This window comes from Calypte anna, chromosome 10 (genome assembly GCF_003957555.1).
Source record: "Calypte anna isolate BGI_N300 chromosome 10, bCalAnn1_v1.p, whole genome shotgun sequence".
Lineage (NCBI taxonomy): Eukaryota > Metazoa > Chordata > Aves > Apodiformes > Trochilidae > Calypte > Calypte anna.
Genome location: NC_044256.1, coordinates 1,262,993 through 1,287,243, shown reverse-complemented (window position 1 = coordinate 1,287,243; position 24,251 = coordinate 1,262,993). Strand labels below are relative to the sequence as shown.

General features: G+C 39.1%; 1 protein-coding gene across 7 annotated transcripts in view; it reads left to right on the top strand.

The window, feature by feature from the left end:
- The window catches only part of HERC1 (HECT and RLD domain containing E3 ubiquitin protein ligase family member 1), a 99,955-nt gene that overhangs the window by 70,100 nt on the left and 5,604 nt on the right, over window positions 1–24,251 (top strand). For 5 of the 7 annotated variants that reach the window (XM_030456956.1, XM_030456960.1, XM_030456959.1 and 2 more), the window contains exons 46-70: window positions 21–73; window positions 1,333–1,533; window positions 2,119–2,293; window positions 3,002–3,272; window positions 3,734–3,947; window positions 4,637–4,893; window positions 6,346–6,473; window positions 8,240–8,367; window positions 9,601–9,801; window positions 11,048–11,178; window positions 11,863–12,062; window positions 13,354–13,468; window positions 14,012–14,158; window positions 14,679–14,780; window positions 15,784–15,957; window positions 16,256–16,549; window positions 17,264–17,329; window positions 17,432–17,557; window positions 18,172–18,310; window positions 18,747–18,928; window positions 19,673–19,828; window positions 20,329–20,451; window positions 20,938–21,040; window positions 21,729–21,898; window positions 23,828–23,966. In XM_030456956.1, coding sequence (XP_030312816.1) covers window positions 21–73; window positions 1,333–1,533; window positions 2,119–2,293; window positions 3,002–3,272; window positions 3,734–3,947; window positions 4,637–4,893; window positions 6,346–6,473; window positions 8,240–8,367; window positions 9,601–9,801; window positions 11,048–11,178; window positions 11,863–12,062; window positions 13,354–13,468; window positions 14,012–14,158; window positions 14,679–14,780; window positions 15,784–15,957; window positions 16,256–16,549; window positions 17,264–17,329; window positions 17,432–17,557; window positions 18,172–18,310; window positions 18,747–18,928; window positions 19,673–19,828; window positions 20,329–20,451; window positions 20,938–21,040; window positions 21,729–21,898; window positions 23,828–23,966 — 3,995 coding nt within the window. The remainder of the gene's footprint in view (window positions 1–20; window positions 74–1,332; window positions 1,534–2,118; window positions 2,294–3,001; window positions 3,273–3,733; window positions 3,948–4,636; window positions 4,894–6,345; window positions 6,474–8,239; window positions 8,368–9,600; window positions 9,802–11,047; window positions 11,179–11,862; window positions 12,063–13,353; window positions 13,469–14,011; window positions 14,159–14,678; window positions 14,781–15,783; window positions 15,958–16,255; window positions 16,550–17,263; window positions 17,330–17,431; window positions 17,558–18,171; window positions 18,311–18,746; window positions 18,929–19,672; window positions 19,829–20,328; window positions 20,452–20,937; window positions 21,041–21,728; window positions 21,899–23,827; window positions 23,967–24,251) is intronic. The other 2 variants (XM_030456962.1, XM_030456961.1) reach the window with 1 other exon arrangement.

Below are 24,251 nucleotides of genomic sequence, written 5' to 3'. Positions count from 1 at the left end.
TTGTTACTTTTTTCATACAGGTACAAAGGGCAGGCTCCTGATTTAATAGGTAAACAGGACAGTGTCTATGAAGGTAAGTTTTTAAGTTGATGAAAATATTAAATACTTTGCACTTGCACAGTGTTCTATTTTCTCAGAAAGGTATTTCCATGCAAATAAACCAGACATGGAACTGTACATTAAGGTATACTTCAAAATCTTCTTTGGTCTGGATGTAGTATTTTAGGTTTTTTCTAGTTCAAATTGGGAAAAAAAAAACAAAACCACCAGTGACATTTTTTCCTTTGGCTTTCATCTACATAGCTGAAATAGCAAACAGTGAACTTTGGGTGATAAGGTATTTTGGGTAGGTGTTTTATCCAGAGCTGCACACACAGGCCTCATGTTCAAATAAATTTCTTCAGCTGCCTTTCTAGGAGAGGTTAATTAGCACAGGTCAGAGTCTCAAAAGTCTGCCATTAGGCTTACTCTTTTATTTTTAACCTTTCTGCTAGCTGAGAGTGGCCTGGGGATGGTTTTCATTTGAAGCAGATTATTTCTATTGATTGTAGAACACCTTTCCCAGATGATTCTTTGATTTTGGGCCTTTCTGTAGCTTATATAATCATAATTGTGTAATCTACCACATTTGTCTACTTAAGAGTGAATGAGTGCTTCAGAACTTAATATCAGGTTCATCTTCCAATAGATAAAAGATGTTCAGATTCTACTGTATGGGGAGTGAGAGAGAGCAGGAGGGATCAGTGAGCATCAGCTGACTTCTGTGTAAATTTTGGGGAGGAGAATGGAATGCAGAAATGAATTGGCAGTTACAGTGGTTTTTTCTGTTTCATTTTTTTCCCTCGTGAAAGAAAAACAAAAGCCCAAATGTACAGCTAGAAGCTAAGAAGATATTTTTTTAATAAATATGAAGACCAGACATTTCTGGTTTGTGTCTTTACTGCTGAGTCCTTGGGAATAAGCACCTTTTATCATGATTTAAAGCACAACTGTATGCCTACAGTTTTCATTGTCTTTTAGGTTTTGGAGTTTTGTGCTAGCTGTGATGACTTCTATTTCTGTGTTGTGAAAAAACAGCTAGCTGATACTTCAGAGAGTCCTCCATGAAACTTCTCTGCAGTAGGAATAAAGATAAAATTTAATGGAGGGGGACAAGAGTGTGATTTTGTTTTGCTGATTTACTGTGAAATGTCTATGTAAACATCAGAAGATGAGTTTTATGACTACTGTGTTGCAGGTGAAAATCCACATTTAAAAACCCTGTCTTGCTTTTAAATTAATTTGCTATTTTAGCTTTTGTAACCAAATCTAATTACATTTCCCCAACTGTAGAAGACTGGGATATGTTAGATGTAGATGAAGATGAAAAGCTGACAGGAGAAGAGGAGTTTGAGTTACTGGCTGGACCTCTTGGGTTAAATGATCGACGTATTGTGCCTGAACCTGTCCAGTTCCCTGACAGTGACCCTCTGGGTGCTTCAGTTGCAATGGTGACAGCCACCAACAGCATGGAAGAAACACTGATGCAAATAGGTAAATCTGAAATGAGTTTGATTAGAAGGACAAATACCTCCCCTTTACAGGGGCTGTGCAGAAATGTTTTGACAGTCTTCCCTGTGTCCCACCCTGAGGAAGTGAAGACAGGGTTCTAAACTGTCCTTTTGTTTAGAGGGAGTTAGAGAGAAGGGTGTGAGGGATTTATAATGCTCTGAAACTTTGCTGTGACCCTAGTCCTACAGTGGATGCCAGTAGCATGTTTTGCAGAACTCAAAGATGGATGGATTTAATTTTGAATTTAGTGACCAGCCTGTTGAAATGCAGGATCAATATGTAAGTTTGTAGGCTCCTCTGATGGAAAAGGGAAATAGAGGAATTAAAATTGACTTGAGTATTGTCAAGTTGTGCTCACTTCACAACTTTGAAAATAAGGAGGCTTTAAATTAGGGAGTGTATTTTGGGAGTGTGTTTTCCTCTCAGTCATTGTCACTGTAGTTCCATATGTATGAAGTGTTCAGAAATTAATGAGCAATTTGCAAACTTGATGCAAAATTGCTCCTGTGCTTATGATAATGTTTTGGTTTTCTTTAAACACTAACACAAATCATCCTTCTTTCCAAGGCTGCCATGGCTCTATAGAAAAAAGTTCTTCTGGCAGGATAACCTTAGGAGAACAAGCAGCTGCCCTGGTCAATCCACATGACCGTGTTATGGCTCTAAGAAGAGTGACAGCTGCTGCCCAAGTCCTTCTTGCAAGAACCATGGTTATGAGAGCGCTCTCACTTTTGTCTGTCAGGTTTGTGGCATCCTTGGCAACACCCACCTTTCCATTTGGAACCAGTTATCAACTCTGTTTGATAGAGATGCAGTTTTAAGCTGTTTGGGAAAGCGATTGTCATTTTATGTATTTATACCATACTATTAAGAGGAAAAGTTCTGTTATTTTGCTTTGTTTGAACCCTGTCCAAGCTTTACAAAAGAAATTTCTGCCTCTTACACGGAAGTTGGACTCAGTAGTGTCAGCCATTCAGAACACAAAGATGTGTTAGTCAGTTTTGGGCCAAGGCAAGTATTAGAACCTAGTGTAAGTATTAAAGGAGAGAAGATGATGAGAAGGAGTTGATGGATATGAGGATTTAAAAACTGGCTTTGTACAAGATGCCTGTACAGCTGTGAATACACTGCAGGGATCTGACGTGTGCGTGTGGCCATAGCATAACTCTAAAGGTGAATATCCATGTAACTTTGTTTACGAGTGACTGGAGGTAAATTCATGGATTTTTGTTAGGGCACGTCTGTAATGTGTTTTTGTCTTCAGTTTAAAAGAAAAAGAGTGGAGGGGCTGCAGCTTCTTTCCTCTTTCTCACCTTTCCCCCTGCGTGGTAACAATGTTCATCTAATCGAACAGGCAGTGTTCACTAACAGCTTGGGAACTGTTTTGTCCAAACATAGCTTGCTTTTAATAGTCACAAACCCAAGAGGATTTCTGTTCCTTTTTTGACAGTGGTTCCAGTTGTAGCCTGGCAGCTGGTCTTGAGTCCTTGGGATTAACAGATATCAGAACCTTGGTTCGTTTGATGTGCCTTGCTGCAGCAGGCAGAGCAGGCCTCTCCACAAGCCCATCCACTGGGTCAAGTTCAGCAGAGAGATCCAGAGGAATTCACAGCAAAACAAGCAAGCCTATATCTTGTCTTGCCTACCTGAGTACAGCAGTTGGCTGTTTGGCATCAAACACTCCCAGTGCTGCAAAACTGCTGGTGCAGTTATGTACACAGGTAGGTAGGACTGTTATGTCAACATAAATATTTATATTAAGCTACTCACACATGAGATGAAACAATCCCTTTGTACATATGAATAGTTTGTACTTTGATGTCCTGAATTGTGATGAGGCTGTCCTCAGATCCAGCAGGACTTCATATGCATCAGGAAACTTCTGAGCAGAGTAACTGTCTTTTTCTTCCAAGTCTGAAATTACATATAAGTGTTGGGTGGGATAAATGATTTATGTTATTGCTTTTTAGCCTAACACCAGTTGCATAATATTTCTTTTGGGTATTCCAGGTTGTATACCATCTTTGCCTGTTAAAATAAAAGTGGTTGGTAGCTGAGAGTTTCTAGGAAAAAAAAAAAATCCTTGGAGATCTTTAAAACACTGCATGATTTGTTCAACTAAAAATGTTTTCAGAAATTGATTTTTCTGATTGTGTTGGTTATTCATTGTCTTTATTTTTAGAATTTGATTTCTGCAGCAACTGGTGTAAACTTGACAACAGTTGACGATCCAATTCAGCGAAAGTTTTTGCCAAGTTTTTTAAGAGGAATTGCAGAAGAAAACAAACTTGTCACATCTCCAAATTTTGTGGTTACTCAAGCACTTGTAGCACTGTTGGCAGACAAAGGGGCCAAACTGAGGCCAAATTATGATAAGGCAGAAATTGAAAAGAAAGGTATGATACAGCTTTGTTTTTAAATGTTATTTCTTAAATCCTCAATTGCTTCTTCATATTTAAGGAGAGACTTCCTAGAATAATAAATATAATAAACATACAAATAAATATACTTTCAGAAATGTACAAAACCTGTTTTGATCAAAGTAATCGTGTAGTTTAGTACACAAATTGGATGCTGCTTTAAAAAAAAAAAAATCTCTAAGTGTGAACTCAAAGCCATGTAGCTGAGACCTTCAGCCTCAGTGGTGTCATCTAATGAAATTAAGGGGAAAAACCACTGACTGCTGCAGCCAAATCACTGCTCTGTCTCTGGAACACGAGGTTGTGCTGGCTCTGGTGTGAGGCCAGAAAGCAAGGTCAGCACCAGGCCGGTGCTGTGTTGAAGCAGGGAAGGAGATAGCAGTGACAGCAGCTTATCTCTGTCAGAGGCAGCATTTCCCTGATCAGGAAGCCTGGCTCTGTCAATAACTATTTTCCACATGGGAATTAAGCCCACTTGTAAGTCTGTCTGTTGTAGGTTATTTTTCTCTCAGTGTCAGAAGAGTGTTCTTTTATAATTGTGAACATGATTACAGCATTCCTGGGTTTGTTTCTCTGTTTCTGGAATTTACGGCTAATGCTGTGCTCATTTGCATCATTCTGTTTGGTACTCATCTAGGCATCATCTCATTGTTTTGTTTAAGCAGGTTTAATTGCCCATTTGTATGCCCATCCTTCCTATGATCCTTCTGCTGTAGGCCCTCTGGAGCTGGCTAATGCACTAGCAGCTTGCTGCCTCTCTTCAAGGTTATCATCTCAGCACAGGCAGTGGGCTGCTCAGCAGCTGGTGAGAACTCTGGCAGCGCACGATCGAGACAATCAAACTGTTCCTCAGACCCTCGCTGACATGGGGGGAGACTTAAGGAAATGTTCCTTCATCAAACTAGAGGCTCATCAGAACAGGGTAAGCATGATCGTAGAATCATAGAATCATGGAATCGACTGGGTTGGAAGGGACACACTCATCCTGCACGATGTACTCTAGGTGGCCCTGCTCTGGCAGGGGGGGTTGGACTAGATGATCTTTCGAGGTCCCTTCTAACCCCTAGGATTCTATGATTCTATGATTCTATGATTCTATGATCCTCTTTTACTTCCCACCCTATTTGTTCCCCAATAGGGTGTGTAGGAAGTGATCACGGTGGAGAGTGAGCATTCAATATTTCAGTTTTACAGACCATGCCCATGTACGTTTTGTACAGTTCACTAAGTGAGGAGTCCCTGGTTTGAATGGAGTCATAGAATCATAGAATCATGGAATGGGCTGGGTTGGAAGGGACCTCAGAGCTCATCAAGTCCAACCCTTGATCCACTCCCCCCGTGGTTCCCAGCCCATGGCACTCAGTGCCACATCCAGGCTCTTTGGAAAGATCTCCAGACACGGAGAATCCACTACTTCCCTGGGCAGCCCATTCCAATGCCTGATCACCCTCTCCAGAAAGAAATTCTTTCTCATCTCCAACCTAAACCTCCCCTGGCACAACTTGAGACCCTGCCCTCTTGTCTTGCTGAGAGTTGCCTGGGAAAAGAGCCCAACCCCCCCCCTGGCTCCAACCTCCTTTCAGGGAGTTGGAGAGAGCGATGAGGTCTCCCCTGAGCCTCCTCTTCTCCAGCCTCAACACCCCCAGCTCCCTCAGCCTCTCTTCATAGGATATTTGCTTAAGTCCCTTCACCAGCTCCCCAAACTGCATGAATATTACTACTTTTTTTTTTTCTTTTGAAAAGAAAACACTATTATTTTACTCTGTTTTACTACTACCATTACTTCTCCCAGGGGAAGTGGTGGATCCTTCCACTTTGGAAAGTTTTAAGTCTCAGCTTGATGAGGTTCTGAGACATATCATATGAACAATCATAGAAGGGTTGGACCTTGAGGTCCCTTCCAACCTGACATTCTATGATTTTACAGATTCACCCACTGAAATGATTTCCCACAAGAAGTAAGTTTTTGATGATAAAGTAAGTTATTCCTTGTGGGTACCTCTGATGCAGAAAAACACTTAACTTCTTTAAAGCTTCAATTAAAGGCTAAATGAAAGTGTCCTCCCTGTACATGAAGCCAGCACAATCACCCTAAATCTTTTCTTAGACTAGATCTTAACTTGTGTTATTTTTTCTGTTCTGGTAGTTCATGTCCTCCTTCAGCATTCTGTGCAACAGGGGCCTCTAGAGCAAGGGTCTGAACAAAGTGTAGCATCATTGCAGAGCATGCTTAATTACAGTACATTTTACAGTTTTTTTCAAGAATGTAGCTAATGCTGTCCCACTGGTTAATGTTTGCTTAATATTAGTGAACAAACATACCTAAGCTTTGGTTTTAAATTTGTTTTTGCCATTATTACTTTGGTATTTGTAGGTCATGACTTGTGTTTGGTGCAATAGAAAGGGACTCCTGGCCACCAGTGGAAATGATGGCACCATAAGAGTGTGGAATGTAACAAAGAAGCAGTATTCACTGCAACAAACTTGTGTGCTCAACAAGCTGTAAGTTGTCTTTGTGTAATAGACATTTAATTTAAGATAGATATGTGCAAGATAGTGAAAAGAGCCAAAACTGCAGTATTTCTTGCAGTCATTCTCTTATTTATTTCTCTGGTACTGTTGCTGTATTTATAGGATACAAAGTAAATTAAATAGCTTAAAACTGAAAACAGAACTTAAATATTTATCAAGCTGCTAAGTGTCAGTATAAAGAGATCATGTTAAAAGGGTTTAAAGATAGTCTTAATTAATTCTTATAATGAGAAATAAGTAAAAAAAAATTGTCCTATGAAAAAAAAGTGAATATCCCTTAAGTGGATAGGGTTCCTGTGGACAGTTCCCATGTATAACATGATAATTACAAGTGTGGTGGTTTGATTCATGTGACTTTTGGTATTCAGAAAATGAACTCTTCATCCTGAGAGTATCTGAGAAGTAATTTTGCATCATTTAGATATGTCCAAAAAAGAAATAAAGATTGACATTTAATTCTTTAACACTGCTTAGGTGTGTTTAACTCAGGAAACAGAAGAAACAACACAGAACTGCTTGATCACTGGTTGTTTCATGATGATTTCTTACTGGTTTTTTGAGTTCTTGTTTGCTTGCTGCTGTTTGATGCTTCCTTAAAAGCAACAAATAGGTGATGATCCTTAGCAGAGATCTGTTACTCATGTGAGAAGAAAAGTGTGCTTCCTCTGCAGTAGGTTCAGACAGAATTTAGTACTTTCATGGGCTTCATTGCTAACAATCTCAATAACTACTTTAAGTACAAATGCAACACAATTGTGTTTGTATTCTTAATTGCAACAGGTAAGTGCCAGTTCAGCTTTAAAGGCAGAAAAATTGGTATTTTAGCCCTAGGAGATGAGCAGATGAAAAGGCATCATCCCTTCTTTCTGATGGGATAATTTTCTTTGGCTTTGAGAATAATTCTTGTCTTTCTGAGTGCAGAGCAACATTATTTGGATGCTACCAGATTACTGTTCCCTGATACATTATTACTGTATTACTACCTATTATGTTAACTTTTAATGATAATATTGGGACATGTTATGTTAGTAAGTTAATGTTGTTAGTAATAGCTACAGCATCCCATATTCACAAATTAAATGTCTCCTGCTTAAGCAAGAACACACCAAAAGTAAGCTGTTTGTGTCTTCCAAAATATGGGGATGATACAGTGTTTGGTTTAACATCTGCATCCTGGTATAATATATAATATTATAGCCTGCATTTTTCTTTTACTAAAATCATTAAAAACTGCCTGTTGTGAATGACCCTAAGGGCAATAAAACATACCAGGGGTCCTGCTACAGTTAGCCAGAGAAACTTTAAAACTGAATTTTAGTATGGTGCAACAACATTGTAAGGGGAGGAAGAGTTTAAGCTACAACAGAGAGCAGGATGTACCTCTTTCCTTTTGTCCAAACTGTTCTCTTTCATTTCATTTCCCAGAATGTTTTGCCCTTACCTAAACTGTGAAATGTGAGATCTAAAGAGGCAAAGTTAAAGATAATTAAACTTACTTTTCTAATTGAAACTGAACTTCAGATTTCTTACTGTGGAAATATCTGGTATCTCATTCTGTAGTTTGAAGTGGTTTTACATAGAACACAGAACTACAAGCAGAAAAGTTTTTTATGTGAAAATCTACAGTGATGGCAGGAGGACTCCAGATTTTACTTTTCTGAAGTCCTGATCTTATGTTTTCCTGTCTGCTTAAAGAAAATGCCCTTTTTAAACTGCATTATTTTATTCTATTGTAGAGAAGGTGATTCTGAAGAAAGTCTTGGATCACCCAGTGACCTTAGTTTGTCTCTTGTGTGTTGGAGCATCAGTGGCAAGTATCTGGCTGGAGCTACAGAGAAGATGGTGAACATTTGGCAAGTCAATGGTATGCTCTTAGCTACCCGTGGCACTTCATGACACAACACATTTCTAGAGAATCTGCTGTGTTGAATATTTGTTTACCCAAGCATTTAACTGTGTGTGTTCTCCAGTGTAAATGCCTACCATCTTCCATGATATCCTGTAAACCTGTTTAATTAGAGGAAGGCACTAACCACAAATGGATGTGGGATTTACAATTAATTCAGTAGAAAACTGAGCAGCACATGAGTCCTTGGGTGAATCAGAAATGCTTAGGTGTGAGACTTGATCTCTTAGCAGTTTTTATCTGTAAATGCTATCTTCCTGTCATCTGCAAGAATTACCTCTCTGCATGCAACAGGGACGGGGTGAAAATTGACTGAAACAGGTGGAGGAAAGGTTGCTTGAGTGAGCAGGCAGGATGAATGTCCTCTAATGACAGTAGGATGAGTGAGTTTCATTTATTTATTTGAACAAGAGTCAGGAAGAAGCAGATAGATAAATACATTTGGAAGATTAGGCAAAGCCCAGGGAGAAAAAGCAGCTGTGTAAGAAAATTGATAGTGTTAGCACAGAAGAAATGTAAGTAAATTGTCCATGAAGAACTTCAGGAAAATTTCTAATGTTTGTAAGATTGTGATGTCATATTTTATAAGGAGGAATGACATTTGGGAGAGAAATACTATAAAGTGATTTATCTGAACTTATGAGATTGCACTGTGATGAGGGGACAGAGCCTGGTTCAGGAAAGGCCCTTTTCATCCTCAGTGCAGTCTGTGAGCATCTTTAAGAGGTTTCTCTTATATTTTTCCTGTCATTTGTGCTGTACTTGACTAATCTGGCATAATACTTTTAGAACCCCTGTGAGCACAAGGAAGGAAATAGAAGGAAGACTGTTAATCACTTTGTCATCTGTAGTTTCCAAACCTTCAGTCTCTTGTCTTGCACTTAGGAAAATCATGGGTTGCACTGCTCGTGTTAATAGACAGTCCACAGGAAAAGTTTAAATGTACTGAGTACTGAAGAATTTGGCTTCCATCTGTAACAAAACTGTCACTTCCCTGATAATAGAGATATGCTAACTTGATTCTGTCTCTGTGTAGATTAGTAGACCATTGCTTCATAGACTTGTACCTACATAATGCATTTGCAGTATGTCCTAGCTCTAAATAGGATCTCTTCATATTTTTCCATGGAAAGTTTTTTTGCTGGTTCTTTATGAAGATGAAGTAGTTTTAAGAAACTTTTTGTCTCCTAGGAGGAAAAGGATTGTTAGATCTTCAGCCTCACTGGGTGTCTGCTCTAGCTTGGCCAGAAGAAGGGCCAGCTGCAACCTGGACAGGAGATGCTCCAGAATTATTGTTAATTGGTCGTATGGATGGGTCTCTTGGTCTTATTGAAGTTGTAGATATTTCAACCATGCACCGAGTAGAACTGGAACACTGCTACAGAAAGGATGGTAGGTGATTGTATCATTATTTAAGGAGAAAGTAAAGTTGTTAAATCCCACTCCTTTTTTTTTTTTTCCCAATTAAGCAACTGTATAGTCTTAATTTTTCAATATTGTTCATGGCACATGACTTTTGGTACTTTATCTGGAAGCATCATTCACTCATGTCTGTGGGACCTCCAGCTGCACACTGGTTCCACTACAGCAGGAACCAGCAGTTTGTAGCAACCTGGTGAAACCCTGACCTTCCTTGCTGTCATGTATAATCAGTGTATAATGCAGTGTCTGCTATGTCTACAGATAGCATGGAGTCAGTGTCATTTAAATTACTGAACTGTTGCCATTTGCTTTTGTAGTTCCACTCCCAGGGGACATCAAGTAGCAAGCACATCTTCTCTAGTATTGAGTGGTTTTGCCTATTGATACTTAATGAAATTTGCAGAGGCAATATCTAAGTGTGCTAAGAAAGGCTCTGCTTGTTTTCAGTGCTGTTCTTAGAACCATCCGTGCCTCAGATACATCAATAACAATCAGTCTTCTTTTTTTCTTTTCCCTAGCATAGTTCTTTTCACCTTGTCAATTGTTTTCATAAAAAGAATAATGAAAATACTATTACAGAATTATCTCAACACTTGTCACTAGAGTGACACTTGGTTTTATCTTTGATGTAAAAATTCAGGAAAATAATCACACCACAAGTACATTAATTAATCTTTGTGGTGGGGGAAGTTGCTACACATTTTGTATTTTAGGCAATTGCACAGAAAAACCTCTTTGGCAGGAGTGAAGGTCATAGAATCATAGAATGGCTGGGGGTTGGGAAGGACCTGAAAGATCATTTATCTAGTTCCAGACCCCCTGCATTGGCAGGGATAACTTCCACTGGAGCAGGTTACTCAAGTTCCCATCCAAAGTGGCCTTGAACACCTCCAGGAAGGGGAAAGCCACAACTTCCCTGGGCAACCTGTGCCAGCATTTCACCACTCATAGGAAAGAATTTTTTTCCTCATGCCTGAGCTAAATCTCCCCTCTTCAAGAGGGAGGCTTCAACTGTTTAAAACCATTTCCCCTTGTCCTTCCACTACCCACCCGTGTCAAAAACCCCACCCCAGTTTTCTTGCAGCCCCTTTCAGACATTGGGAAGCTGCTATGAGATCTCCTCAGAGCTTCCTGTCTGTGCTTCTTTTGGTGCAGCCCAGGACACAGTTCAGGTTCAATTTAGTTTAATTAATTCTTGCATTGTCTGTGTGTGTAGTGTCTGTCACATGCCTGGCCTGGTTCAGTGAAGACAGACCATTTGCAGTTGGTTACTCTGATGGAAAATTGCTAATAGGAACAAAGGAACCACTTGAAAAAGGAGGAATCATTCTAGTTGATGCACATAAGGTAGGGTTAATTTTCTTTAAACTACTGTATAGTTTCATGGTTTTGTAAAGCAGAAGATGCTTTTTCCAAAGTACACAGCTGCAAAGTTTTCAGTCCTTTGCTTGGCTAGTATGTAATAATAAGTCATCAATAATCCATAATTTTTTTATTAAGTTAAGAAGAGAATTCTCAAAGTGTGGGTGTAGTTAAGCATCTTGAGTGCTTTCATGAACTGGTTTTGGTGTTGGAATCATGGTGGTCATGGAAGTGAGTGTGCTGTGACAATAAAACTCTTGTTTGCCTTTTCCACTATGGGTTGTTCTCCTTTGCTAATATGTTTATGAGCTGTGTACCATTAAGGTGATTCATACCACAGTTTCTTAGTATGAAAAAGAAGGAAACATTGTCTACTTCTTTAGGGAAAAAAAATATCAAAAAAAGCATGCAATGAAAAGGGAACATTTTTTCCTGTGCTTTCCCTTTATTTCCTCCCAGAGACCTAGAATTTTATTTTCATTTGATAATTCTGAAAAGTATTGTTAAAATTTTGTAACTGCAACTCACTATCCTGTAACAATTATTTTGAGAACAAGTTCTTCTCTGCTGTTCATATTTAAACACTACATTAGCTCCGAGCATTACATTTTCTCTGTTCTTAATGTGCTGTTATCTTATACCCATTTTAAATTTTTTAAAATCCAATAGGATTTGATTGTGAGTATGAAGTGGGATCCAACTGGCAAGATTCTTCTGACCTGTGCCAAGGAAGAAACAGTGAAACTCTGGGGATGTATGGGAGGATGCTGGAGACATCTGCATTCCCTGTCCCATCCAGCTCTTGTGAATGGCATTGCCTGGTGTGCTCTTCCAGGGAAAGGGCCCAAGTTGCAGCTCCTACTAGCCACGTATGTCACTTTAAAAATAGTTCTCACAACTCTCTTGCAGGTGTTTTCTATCAGTGTTCAGTTTCCAGAGCAGTGGAAGGTTTTTGTCTTTTCAAAAAAAACTAACATGAATTCAGTAAGCAAGTTGTCCTGAGATCTGTAAGGCTTCAGAATGCAAATGGAAAGAGTGGTTTGGTCATCATAGAATCATAGAATGGGCTGGGTTGGAAGGGACCTCAGAGATCATCAAGTCCAACCCTTGATCCACTCCCCCCGTGGTTCCCAGCCCATGGCACTCAGTGCCACATCCAGGCTCTTTGGAAAGATCTCCAGACACGGAGAATCCACTACTTCCCTGGGCAGCCCATTCCAATGCCTGATCACCCTCTCCAGAAAGAAATTCTTTCTCATCTCCAACCTAAACCTCCCCTGGCACAACTTGAGACCCTGCCCTCTTGTCTTGCTGAGAGTTGCCTGGGAAAAGAGCCCAACCCCCCCTGGCTCCAACCTCCTTTCAGGGAGTTGGAGAGAGTGATGAGGTCTCCCCTGAGCCTCCTCTTCTCCAGCCTCAACACCCCCAGCTCCCTCAGCCCTTCCTCACAGGAATTCTGCTGGATCCCTTCACAGCCTCCTTGCTCTTCTCTGGACCTGCTCCAGCACCTCAATCTCCTTCCTGAGCTGAGGGGCCCAGAACTGGACACAGGACTCAAGCTGTGGCCTCACCAGAGCTGAGCACAGGGGCAGAATCCCTTCCCTGGACCTGCTGGCCACGCTGTTCCTGAGCCAGCCCAGGATGCCATTGGCCTTCTTGGCCACCTGGGCACACTGCTGGCTCCTGTTCAGCTTCCTGGCAATCCAGACTCCCAGGTCCCTTTCTGCCACTCTGTGCCCAGCCTGGAGCTCCCCATGGGGTTGTTGTGGCCAAAGTGCAGGACCCGGCACTTGGCCGTGTTGAACCTCATCCCGTCAGAATCAGCCCAAGTCTCCAGTCTGTCCAAGTCACCAGCTGTTTTCTCCATGCCATGAGACCTGTGTATGAGGTCCTACTTGAAATTTTTTTGTTTCATCCCAATATTTTTTCTGAAAATATGGTGTTGGTAAAAACTGAAAATCTGCAGGGTGGGAAGAATAGGAAATAATGCATTTATCCATTGGGAACATTCCTTTCCATTCTAGATAAATTAATATTATACTATTTTATAGCAAGGTGGTAAAGACTACTGATATTTTAAGTTAATAACAAACCATTGGTATTTTGTTAGTTAACACCTTTATTTTGTTCTTTTTTTTAATTCATTCTGACCTCCTTCAGTGGATGCCACAATGGTTTGGTGTGTGTCTGGACTGTTCCCCAGGACATAGTAATCACATTGCAGTCCAGCTCAGCTTCCTCAGAAGGGTGGTGGGACCAAGAAACAAGTGCCAAGGTAAAAGGAATAAACTCAGAGTTTAAGAGATTCTCTTTGCTTGTTGTGAAACTGGGGGAGGAGAAGTGAGTTACTCAAATCTCAGCGTTTCCTGACAGAAGACATTTGATAAATAGAAAGTTCATATTGTATTTGTCTATGTATTTTCAGAACAGGAAATGAAAAATCACAGGTTTAAGTGAGTTTTAATTGGATAAAGATTATACTTTAATATGTTTCCCCTTTTTTAGAAGTTGATAAATCTATACTAAAACATTATAAGATTTTATAATTGTTTCTAGGCAAAAGTAAGTCAAGAATAATTTCACCTACGTAAATTATAATGTTGTCTTTAATGCTGGTGGCATTTTGTAAGGGAAGGAAAGATGATCTGATGAAGATATTCATTAAATATGATCACACAACTGGTCTGTTTCATTTTCTTCTGGAAATTACCCCATCTCTGTGGTTGATGAGTATTTATTACACCACATATAAGCTCCTAGACTTTTCCATTTTCTGTGAATAGTTTGAAGTGTTCCTTACCTATGAAACTATTTGCAGGATGGGTACAGAAAAGCAGTAGAAGTCAAGTGTGTATTTCAGCTGAGGGGACACATCACTCCTGTTCGGACTGTTGCCTTCAGTCCTGATGGACTGGCCTTGGTGTCTGGTGGCCTTGGTGGTCTCATGAATATCTGGTCTTTACGGGTAAGATCATATTTATTCTGACCTGATTTTTTTTTTTTAGTATGAATATCTGAAATAGACAAAGCATTGGACTAGCTTGCTTTGTTTTCCCCCTTAGAATGCTAGAAACATTAGAGAAAGCATAGTATAAAACAATGGTATAAAATTATCAATGATAAAATATAGATTTAAATTGTACTTCATATTGAACCATTTTGTGTTTTATTGTTCTACTGTTGATTCATGCTGCAGGCTCATTTCTGTTAGGCTTTGTAAAACCAGCCACTCTTAATAGTTGGGAACAGTATTTACTTAGTTTGAGAACTTTAATAATATCATTTATTATATGCTTCTAAATCCTTTGTTATCTCCTTACTATGATTTTTTTTTTTTTTTTTTTGCTTTTGGTATAAAACATTAAGGCTTTAAATGGTTACTGAACAGTTTGGGAGAATGTCATCCCTTTGGAATGTGATCTGATGCATTTAAACAGAAAATGAGAAATTGTATACACACTGACACAACAAACTTCTTTCTTTAGGATGGCTCAGTATTACAGAGTGTTGTGATAGGTTCTGGAGCTATTCAGACTGCAGTGTGGATACCTGAAGTTGGAGTAGCTGCTTGTTCAAACAGATCAAAGGTGACACTATGTATTAAATTAATGGTCTTGCAGGTTTTTTACTAACAGAAAATGTCCTTTGTGTGTCTTTATTATTCATTGGTATAGACATATGTGGACAGAGGTGTCTATCTAACTGCTACCTTTCAAGACACATTGGTTTGGCTTTCAGCTGTCACCTGACCCTAAAAAGCCTGTTCCTTTTTAATAGAATCCTATTCTTATTTGGGGGGAGGGCAGGGTGGAATTCTTCAGATGCAGTGGTTATGCAGGATGCTGCATACCAGTTACAACAGCTTCTCTGCTTAATGGCAGCAGCTGTAAGTGGAAAATTAAAAAAGGGAGAAGACAACTTTTATTTTCCCTTTATGCAACATGAAGAAATGTTTCATTTCCCCCAGCAAGTGAGATTCTGCAGTGATCTAACTTAATAATATGAAGCAGCCTCAACCTCAGAAAATTTTTAAGGAGCAGCAGAATTTTCTTTGGTGTTTGCTGTGTCAGGAATTGCTGACATCTGAACAGAAGTTTCCTAACAGCTGATTATTCCAAAAGATGGTATTTTTTTTGAATTGGGCACAAGTTATGAGTCCTCTTAGCAGAGTCGTGCTGTATATGGTTTTAAGTATTCTAGGATTGTTTGAAAATCCTTCATGAATTCAGACCAAATACTGGAGATCATGTTACAAGGCAACTTAAACTAAGTTTACATCCTTAAGTTTAAACTTAAACTAAGGTTACATCTAAACTAAATCCCAAGTGAGGTTACAGCATTCACTGAAATGAACTCTGCTTATTAACCTGTCTGCAGTCTGCCTCCAAGTGGCAATTGTGAATGTGAGGAAGTGGCAAGTGGAGATGCCTAATCTGTAGCATTTGTCACCAGCAGAGACAAAGATGTTCAAGCTTGTGTGTTTTCTGGCCCCTGTGGAAACTAAGATGATTGGTGATAAATCAATGGAGCTGGATGATCCCGTTTTTTGAATGTTAATTTTGGGTTTGTCTTGTGGCTGCTGTTAAACAGGATGTGTTGGTAGTGAACTGTACATCAGAGTGGACATCTTCCAATCATGTGCTTGCAACATGTAGGACTGCACTGAAACAGCAAGGAGTTCTGGGATTAAACATGGCTCCTTGCATGAGAGCTTTCTTGGAACGCTTGCCCATCATGCTTCAGGAGCAGTATGCTTATGAAAAGGTAAGAAGATGCAACCATGGAGAATTTATGTGTGACCTGAGCTCACTGTTTGACTCTGTCAAACCCAAACCAGGACAGACTCTCAGCTGGTTTCAGTCTTTCACCACAGAAATCCACGTCCTCTTTACAGATTCTTCCAGTATTCTCAGAGCTAACGTTCTCCCAGTTTGAGAATATTTTAAATATTAGAAACACTTTGACTAAGCACAGAGGAAATGTTTTTCTGTAGGCCAAGCTTTGAGCTGATAAATGCAGATTCTGACTTGGTGTGTTCCATTTCTCTCTCCTGCTCCTTTAGCCCCACGTGGTTTGTGGAGACCAACTTGTTCACAGTCCTTACATGCAGTGCTTGGCATCACTCGCTGTGGGCCTTCACCTTGATCAGCTCTTGTGCAACCCCCCAGTACCACCTCATCACCAGAGCTGCCTCCCTGATCCTTCAGCCTGGAATCCCACGGAATGGGCATGGCTGGAGTGTTTCTCTACCACCATAAAAGCTGCTGAAGCCCTGGCCAAGGGAGCACAGTTCCCTGAGTCCTTTACTGTTCCAGACCTGGAGCCTGTTCCAGAGGATGAACTGACTCTCCTAATGGTACAAATGTCCTATTTTGCCTGAACAGCAAATCGTGTTGTTACTGAGCATATGGTATGATGCAGTTAATACCTCTGAACTGTAAAGATTTCTATTCATTAACATAAGCACCAGCAATAAGTGCTCCCTCTGCATGCAGTGAGTGCAGGGCAGTTACTTGTTAAAAACCAAACTGAAACATCCCAAAACTGTAACAGTGATTTTCATATCTGATAAAAGCTAGGGATGTTGAGCTTTACAATGCTATTTTTGAGTAACATTTTGGCACAGTACTACACCAACATTTTTTGCTAGAGCCAGTTGTCTTTATGACCTGTTATATGTAAACCAAATGAGAAATTTTGGCTTAATAAGCCTAAGCAAACTTAGGACATTTAAAGCCAGTATTTGCAATTAAAACTTCAGAAAGACCTATTCATTAGTATATAGGAAAATACTACTCCATAATGAATTCTGTTTGGTTTTCTTTTTTTGATTTAAATTGCAAGCCATGGCTAACAGTGTCACTGGTAGATAGGTGTAGTAAGGAAATAAACTTAGCCTATGGGTGAAAAAACAGTATTTTAGTCTGCACATATTCATTCTTACTGATACACAATTTAGAATAATTTGAAGGCCAGTTTTGTTCCTGGTAAGGACAAAATGTATCACATAAGAGCAAAACAATGTGCCTCTCTTGAACTGAGTGTGGTAACTATGGCTTTTGTTGTGTAGGATAATAGTAAATGGATCAATGGTATGGATGAACAGATAATGTCTTGGGCAACGTCGAGGCCAGAGGTTAGTAAAATTGATGGGTTTGGTGTTATTTTATTCTTTTTAAACATCTTAAGCTCTTGAAAGTACTCCTGCTTTAAAATATTCTTTCCTGCTATTCCATAGGATTGGCACTTGGGAGGCAAATGTGATGTGTACCTGTGGGGAGCAGGAAGACATGGCCAGTTAGCAGAAGCTGGCAGGAATGTCATGATACCTGTAGCAGCACCTTCATTCTCTCAGGCTCAGCAGGTGATAACTTGTAAACAGTCATGTGCTCCTGTTTTTATTGATTGTGTATTGCTAGTTTGTTAAAATCCAGCTCTAAATGTCTTCTGTTTTTTGAATTTACTATTAAACACCTCCAAAGCATGTGTTCACTAGAGAGGAAGTCTTTAGGTTCTTTGCAAATTCAAACCAAGAAGCCACTGATATCTGAAAAAAAACAAATATGTGGAAAAACCATCATGTGAAAATAACTGCACAGCTTTAACATCATCCATGTGCCAATTTTGTTTTCTAAAATAACATTGACAGTCAGTATGGTAACATCAAAACTAAGTCTCAGGTGGGAATATGTTGTGATTTCTCTCACGGGAAGAAGGTTTGGCAAAACTTGTAGCAAGTTTCAGTGAAGTAATTTAATTATGATTTGACTGGATAACAATTAAACACCAGGGGGAGTGGAATCTTAGGGTAAAAGGGTTGTCTCAAAATTGCAATGTGACAAAAGAGTTGTTGTCTTGATAGAAATACAAAGAAGAGGAGTTTTCAAAGGAGATTGTACACTGTAGTGCAGGTATTACAGCATTGCTGCATCTATCTCAAAAACCATTAAACCTCCCTTATGTTTTTACCTAAACCAGGTTGTTTGTGGTCAGAATTGTACTTTTGTCATTCAAGCTAATGGCACAGTTCTGGCCTGTGGAGAAGGGAGCTATGGGAGGCTGGGACAAGGAAATTCTGATGATCTTCATGTCTTAACAGTCATTTCAGCACTGCAAGGTAAAGTTGTTGGGTTTGTAATGAGTTGATCACTCAAGCACAAGTGAGCATTTTGATAGTTACTGTTATTTGGTTTTGTGCTGTTTTTGCAGATTTACACATTAAAATGTTGTAGGCTTTAATTAAAGAATTAAACAAATAAACTAGATGTTTATTTCTCCTTAGGGTTTAAGTAGTGATCTGTTAAAATTCCTTAATTTTAAGGTGACTTCAGGGACAACTGTTTGCTCAAGATGAGATATTACATTTCATAGGTATTACATGAAGACAAAAGGTTTGCTTAAAATGAAAATAAATAAGTTGCCATAAACCTGGTTCTGTGGTTGATTCCTTTCCCCAGACTTAATTGGCTGCCATCAGGGGCCCTTGGATAAACGTATGTAAAGAGTTTGTTACAATTCATTCTAAACTTTATTTTCTTGCATTTCTTTAACAGGCTTTGTTGTAACACAGCTAGTGACCTCTTGTGGATCTGATGGACATTCCATGGCTCTAACTGAAAGTGGGGAAGTCTTCAGCTGGGGAGATGGAGATTATGGCAAACTGGGCCATGGGAACAGTGACAGACAACGCAGGCCTAGACAGATAGAGGCTCTGCAAGGAGAAGAAGTGGTGCAGGTTCCAAAATATTTTCTGTCTCCAATAAACTCCAAGTGGTAACCTAGTGCTAGGAACATCATAGAGCTACTGTCAGTCCTGACAGCATGAATTCATATGCTCAGTGAGAACAGGCAACTTTTTGCTTCTCTGAGCATTGTGAACCAATTTCCTGTTGGAAGTTGTTAATATCACATGTAACCACATTGCTGGTGCATGGTTGTTAGTTGATAGGTGTTACCAGAGTAGACTGGAAGTTAAAAAGAGCAAGGCAGAGATAATCAAAAGATTGTCCAAATAGAGACATGATTTAGAAGTTTCCCTTGGTCCTTGTCGCATGACTTTGACCTACTAAACCAGTGACTAAGATCACCTCCTAAGTTTGAGGCAGGTTATAAAAATGCACAAAATCATCTTTGGCTTTGGCTGGAGGTTTCTTTGTAAAAATGTAAAATATTCATACAACAAAAGCAATCTGCTTGCAGAAGGCAGAGTTTGTAAAAAGAAAGAAACTACCTGAAAGCCTTTCTTCATGCAGATGCTCTCCTGTCCTCCTCAGTGTTACCATTGAAAATAAGAGATAGGCTTTTGGAGAAATCATTAACACTAAAATACCTGTATTTTAGCTCTTGATAGAGTGAATAGGAAAGGTATCACGTGTATTTACATGTGATAGCTAATATAATATAATAGCTAATATAATTGCCAATGTAATGCCATCAAAATTTAAACTGTGTGTAAAAATTACTCCAATTTTGCTTTCAGATGTCATGTGGCTTCAAACATTCAGCTGTGGTGACAGCAGATGGAAAACTTTTTACATTTGGAAATGGTGATTATGGTCGATTAGGACTTGGAAATACTTCAAATAAGAAACTTCCAGAAAGAGTGACAGCGCTGGAGGGTTACCAGATTGGACAGGCATGGTTTATCTAAAACTAGCAGTGCATCCTTGTTGAAAGCTGATGTTTTCATCCTATCGAAGTGTTTTGTTTTGTTTTGTTTTCTTGTTTTTTAACCTTGGCTTTTATTTTGATTGTGATGTCAGAATTTCACAATGTGTAATTTAAAAAAATATCTTCTTTTGAACCTCCCTCTGCAAAACTGCCCGTGTTTTTTAACATTGTAACATTTCAAGATTTAGGAGTTTTTAAAGCATGAATTCATGAACTGTTTATATTCTGAAATGATGATCTCATTTAGCATTATACTGCCTTCAGTTCAAGGATCTGAGAGGAAGCAAATACTTTAAAAATATTACTGTGATCTTAAGTGTCTTTAAAACGCTGTAATAAGCAATGAAGGTTTAAAAAGATACTAACTTTTAAAACACAGTTTTTCTTTCTTTTAGGGTAATTGTGTTGTTTGAGTAAGTAGTAAGTTGGCAAAAGCTGTGGTACTAATGGATTTCTTTCAACTAGGTGGCCTGTGGACTCAATCATACCGTAGCTGTGTCAACAGATGGCTCAATGGTGTGGGCTTTTGGAGATGGGGATTATGGTAAACTTGGTTTGGGAAATTCCACTGCAAAATCTTCACCACAGGTTAGAATTAAGAGAAAACTTATTCCCTGCATAAATTTTCAGTGATATTTTCTGATGAGATGTTATGCTGAGCCTGGGGCTTTATAGGATTCCATGTAAATAATGTGACCTTATCTTGGTGTTGATACAAAGAGTGAAAATCAGGATTAGCTTAAAGAAGAGAGCTTGCTTTCTTTGGAATGGGGGGAAGGTTTTTTACACACTCTTATCTTCTTCCTCCCATGCCACTCCCTGTAAAGGAAGTTGTTTTGAACCTTGGTATGTAGAATAAGGTGTTAGTTCCATTAAAGAAAAAGAGGAAACTGTGTCTCAGATTGATGTATTAATTTATGAGCCTTAATTAGAGTAATTCTACAATCTATGAACTGCACAGTGAGCATTACAGAATTCCATTTTGGAAGAAGGAGTTACGTGTGAAGTTCATGTTTATTTCTTGTTTATATCCTCGTGATACCATAGCTGTTTTTCCTTTCACTTGCTCCCTAGAAAGTGGACATTCTCTGTGGAATTGGAATAAAAAAAGTTGCATGTGGAACCCAGTTCTCTGTTGCACTGACAAAAGATGGTCATGTGTATACCTTTGGACAAGGTAGGACCATTTGATCTTTGGGCCTTTACATCTGCAGGTTTGTGTGTATTGCAAGTGAGAAGGAAGAACTTGAACACATGTTTATAAGACTGACCTAGTGCTGCTTTTTAGATTTGTGCTGACCTGATCAGATTTTTGGAACTTCAACAAAGCAATTTTAGCAGAGTCCTAAAATCCAGATTTGTCATCCTGTCTAGCTTGATCCCAGGATAGCTTTTCTATATACTAATTTACTTTTTCACAAGTCCTTTTGTAAGACTGCATTGAAATTCACATGGCCAAAAACATTGGGTTACTTCAAAGTTCACTTTGGCTAACAAATCAAATGCCTACACAAATTATTTAAAAATCTTGGCAGGAGAATTTCTAGGTGCAGTGAACTAAATACGTTTAAATATCTCAAGTCAGTTAATTCATATATATATTATAAAACCATACATTTATAGCTAGAAATCTTGTTTCAGTAGAGTTTGATCTTGTTCACTTCAGGCATGAAACAGCTTTAGCAAATTTTAATGAGCACTGTATTGTAGGAATCATGCACTAGAGTTCTCCCTGACCAATTGCACTCATGTCCCAGTTCTGAGAGTATGTAGAATTGCATTTTGTCCCTTCCTGGCTTTTGCCTGCAAGTCAAATTAACTTGTTAATGTTCTTTACATTTATAGACATATGCTTGCAATTTTAGATCGCCTGATAGGTTTGCCAGAAGGTCGAGCTCGAAATCACAACAGACCCCAGCAAGTTCCAGTGCTCTCAGGAATCTTCATTGAAGACATTGCTGTAGGAGCAGAGCATACACTGGCTCTATCATCCACAGGGGATGTGTATGCCTGGGGCAGCAACTCTGAAGGGCAGGTGTGTACTATCCCTGCTTTATTTCTACCTTGATTAGGCTAGAATTGTCCTTTCCAGTGAAGCCCAAAAAGGCCAAGCAAAACTGTTTAGAGACAGAGTTTTGAGTCTTTAAACAGCAAAGGTTTTTATTTTCGGATCCGGGGAACTCCCAGCTCGCACTGGACAAAATGTTCCAAGGGTTAAGGGAAAGGGTTGGGGTATTTATACATTAAAAGGGGAGGTTACAACATCCTTACATACATCTTCATAAGATAGCAACATGTAATCATAATATTCATGACAGGCAGAGTCTGGGTGGAGTCATCCTTTTGGGGATATGTCTCGGTGTCTTTGGGGGTCTTCAGATGAAGTAATGAAGTCTTCCTCAGGGTTGAACTTTCTACCTTTCTTGCTTTTGATGAGTTCATCCTCTTGTTATAGAGCATAATTGGACCCTTGCAATTATCTTCCCCTTATCTGCTGGTTCTGGCAGCCTCAACCTGTCTTCCGTGCAGGTGTTTGCACTCCCCCAGTGCCCAGCTCACCTTGGCAGTGCCAAGACTTACACTCCTAATTATCTCCAAGACAGAAGTTAATCCCATTAGGGTCTTGACATGTCTCAGCTGCTTTGTTCACTTCTTTCTCAGTTTAACCCTGAATTCTACTGGTTATGAATACAAATTCATTAACATATATTACAAGTTTTAATTCTACATAAAGTAAACTCACACAAACAGCTTGGCCTGATCTACTCTCCTTACAGGAGTTAATCCTGTCAGGATCTTTTCTCTTTTTCACCAGGTGTGGTTGAAATATCTTTATTTTGGTGGAAAAAAAAAGGCTTTATTTTTATTCCCCTGCTTCCCTTCAGGCTTTAGGGATTTCCATTGTTTTCTTTCTTACTTCCTATGCTCTCATGTGGTGGTAGTTTGGAAGAGCACTGAAAACATTCTATACAAAATATCACAATCAAAACTTTAAAAAAAAAATTTTTTTTTTTAACTTTTTCTTGAGCTGTCATCAGTATTTCAACATCATAGTATTTATGGCTGATGTCAGATTTTTACACTCTTTAGATGCTTTTTAAAAAGAAAATACAAATTAACTTTTTTAGAGGCTAATTTTGTATAAGTAAAAACAGAAAATTAGTAGATAATTAATTCTGTGTTTTCTTTGGGAACTTCATTTTATCCCTACCTTTAAAAATCTGTTTTCCTCCCTAACCCCATGTGTAACTCAATTTTTTGAAAGGACTTGTATCCTACAGGTGTTAAAAAAGAGCCTCTTGATGTATTGGCTGTTGGTGTTTCAGGAAGTTTGGACAAAGTCTGATATTTCAGGGTTGAGTTTTTGATAAGGGTTGTTTGGGCAAGTTGTTTGGAATAAGTTTCTGAAAGAAACCTCTGGGGTTTTGGGGTTTTTTTAATAGTGCTTAGTTTGTGTTTCTGGAAGAGAAAAACACATGAGGGTAAAAAAAAAAAAAAAAAGAAATTATACTGTTATGATAGCATATTTTCACTTTTAGCATATGAAATTGGAACATGAAGCTACCATTAAAATGTCCAAGCAGGTTTTCATAAGCTGTTGTAGGAATGTGTGTGCTAGAACAAAAGTAGTATTTATATGGGACAGAGTAGACCCATGAGCTGTGCTGTTGTGTACAGGAAAAACTCTGCAACATAGATTAGTTCCTCAGTATTCATAATAGCTTGCAAAACAATCTTTAGCTGTTTTAAGGTTTCTAGATCTGCTATTCCCATTGGGTATGGATGCAATACTCTACCAAAAATAAAAGGTAAATGCTAGTGTAATAAGGGATTTTTTATTTTAAAATATTTTTTAATCCCACTAGAAGCTGTGGATTAATACCATTTTTTACTATTAGTTCAGAGAGTTTTGGAAGTCTTATCACAGTTGTTGATTCTTTTTACATCTTTACTAAATTGTCAGCTGGGCTTGGGCCACACCAACCATGTCAGAGAACCAACCCTGATAACAGTCCTGCAAGGAAAGAACGTTCGGCAGATCTCTGCGGGACGCTGCCACAGCGCTGCCTGGACAGCTCCACCTGTTCCACCAAGAGCTCCAGGTAAAGGGTTGGGATTGTTCCTATGGTCACTTGAATTAGTCCCTGTGTTTCCTGGGGGATGAGTGCAGCAGCAACTTGTGGACATTTGAGAAAAGAATTGTTTTGTTTTAAATCTGTTCAGGTTTTCGAATTATCTGAGTCCTGATCTTAATTCTGCTGCTGTCAAGGTTTAACTCCAGGAGGTAGCTAAGCACCTCAGGAGCTACTGCAAAGAAAATGAACTCCATCCCAGCTCAAAGCAGTGCAGCCTTAGCACTGCCTTTAGCAATAATGCTGTTTTTCTTT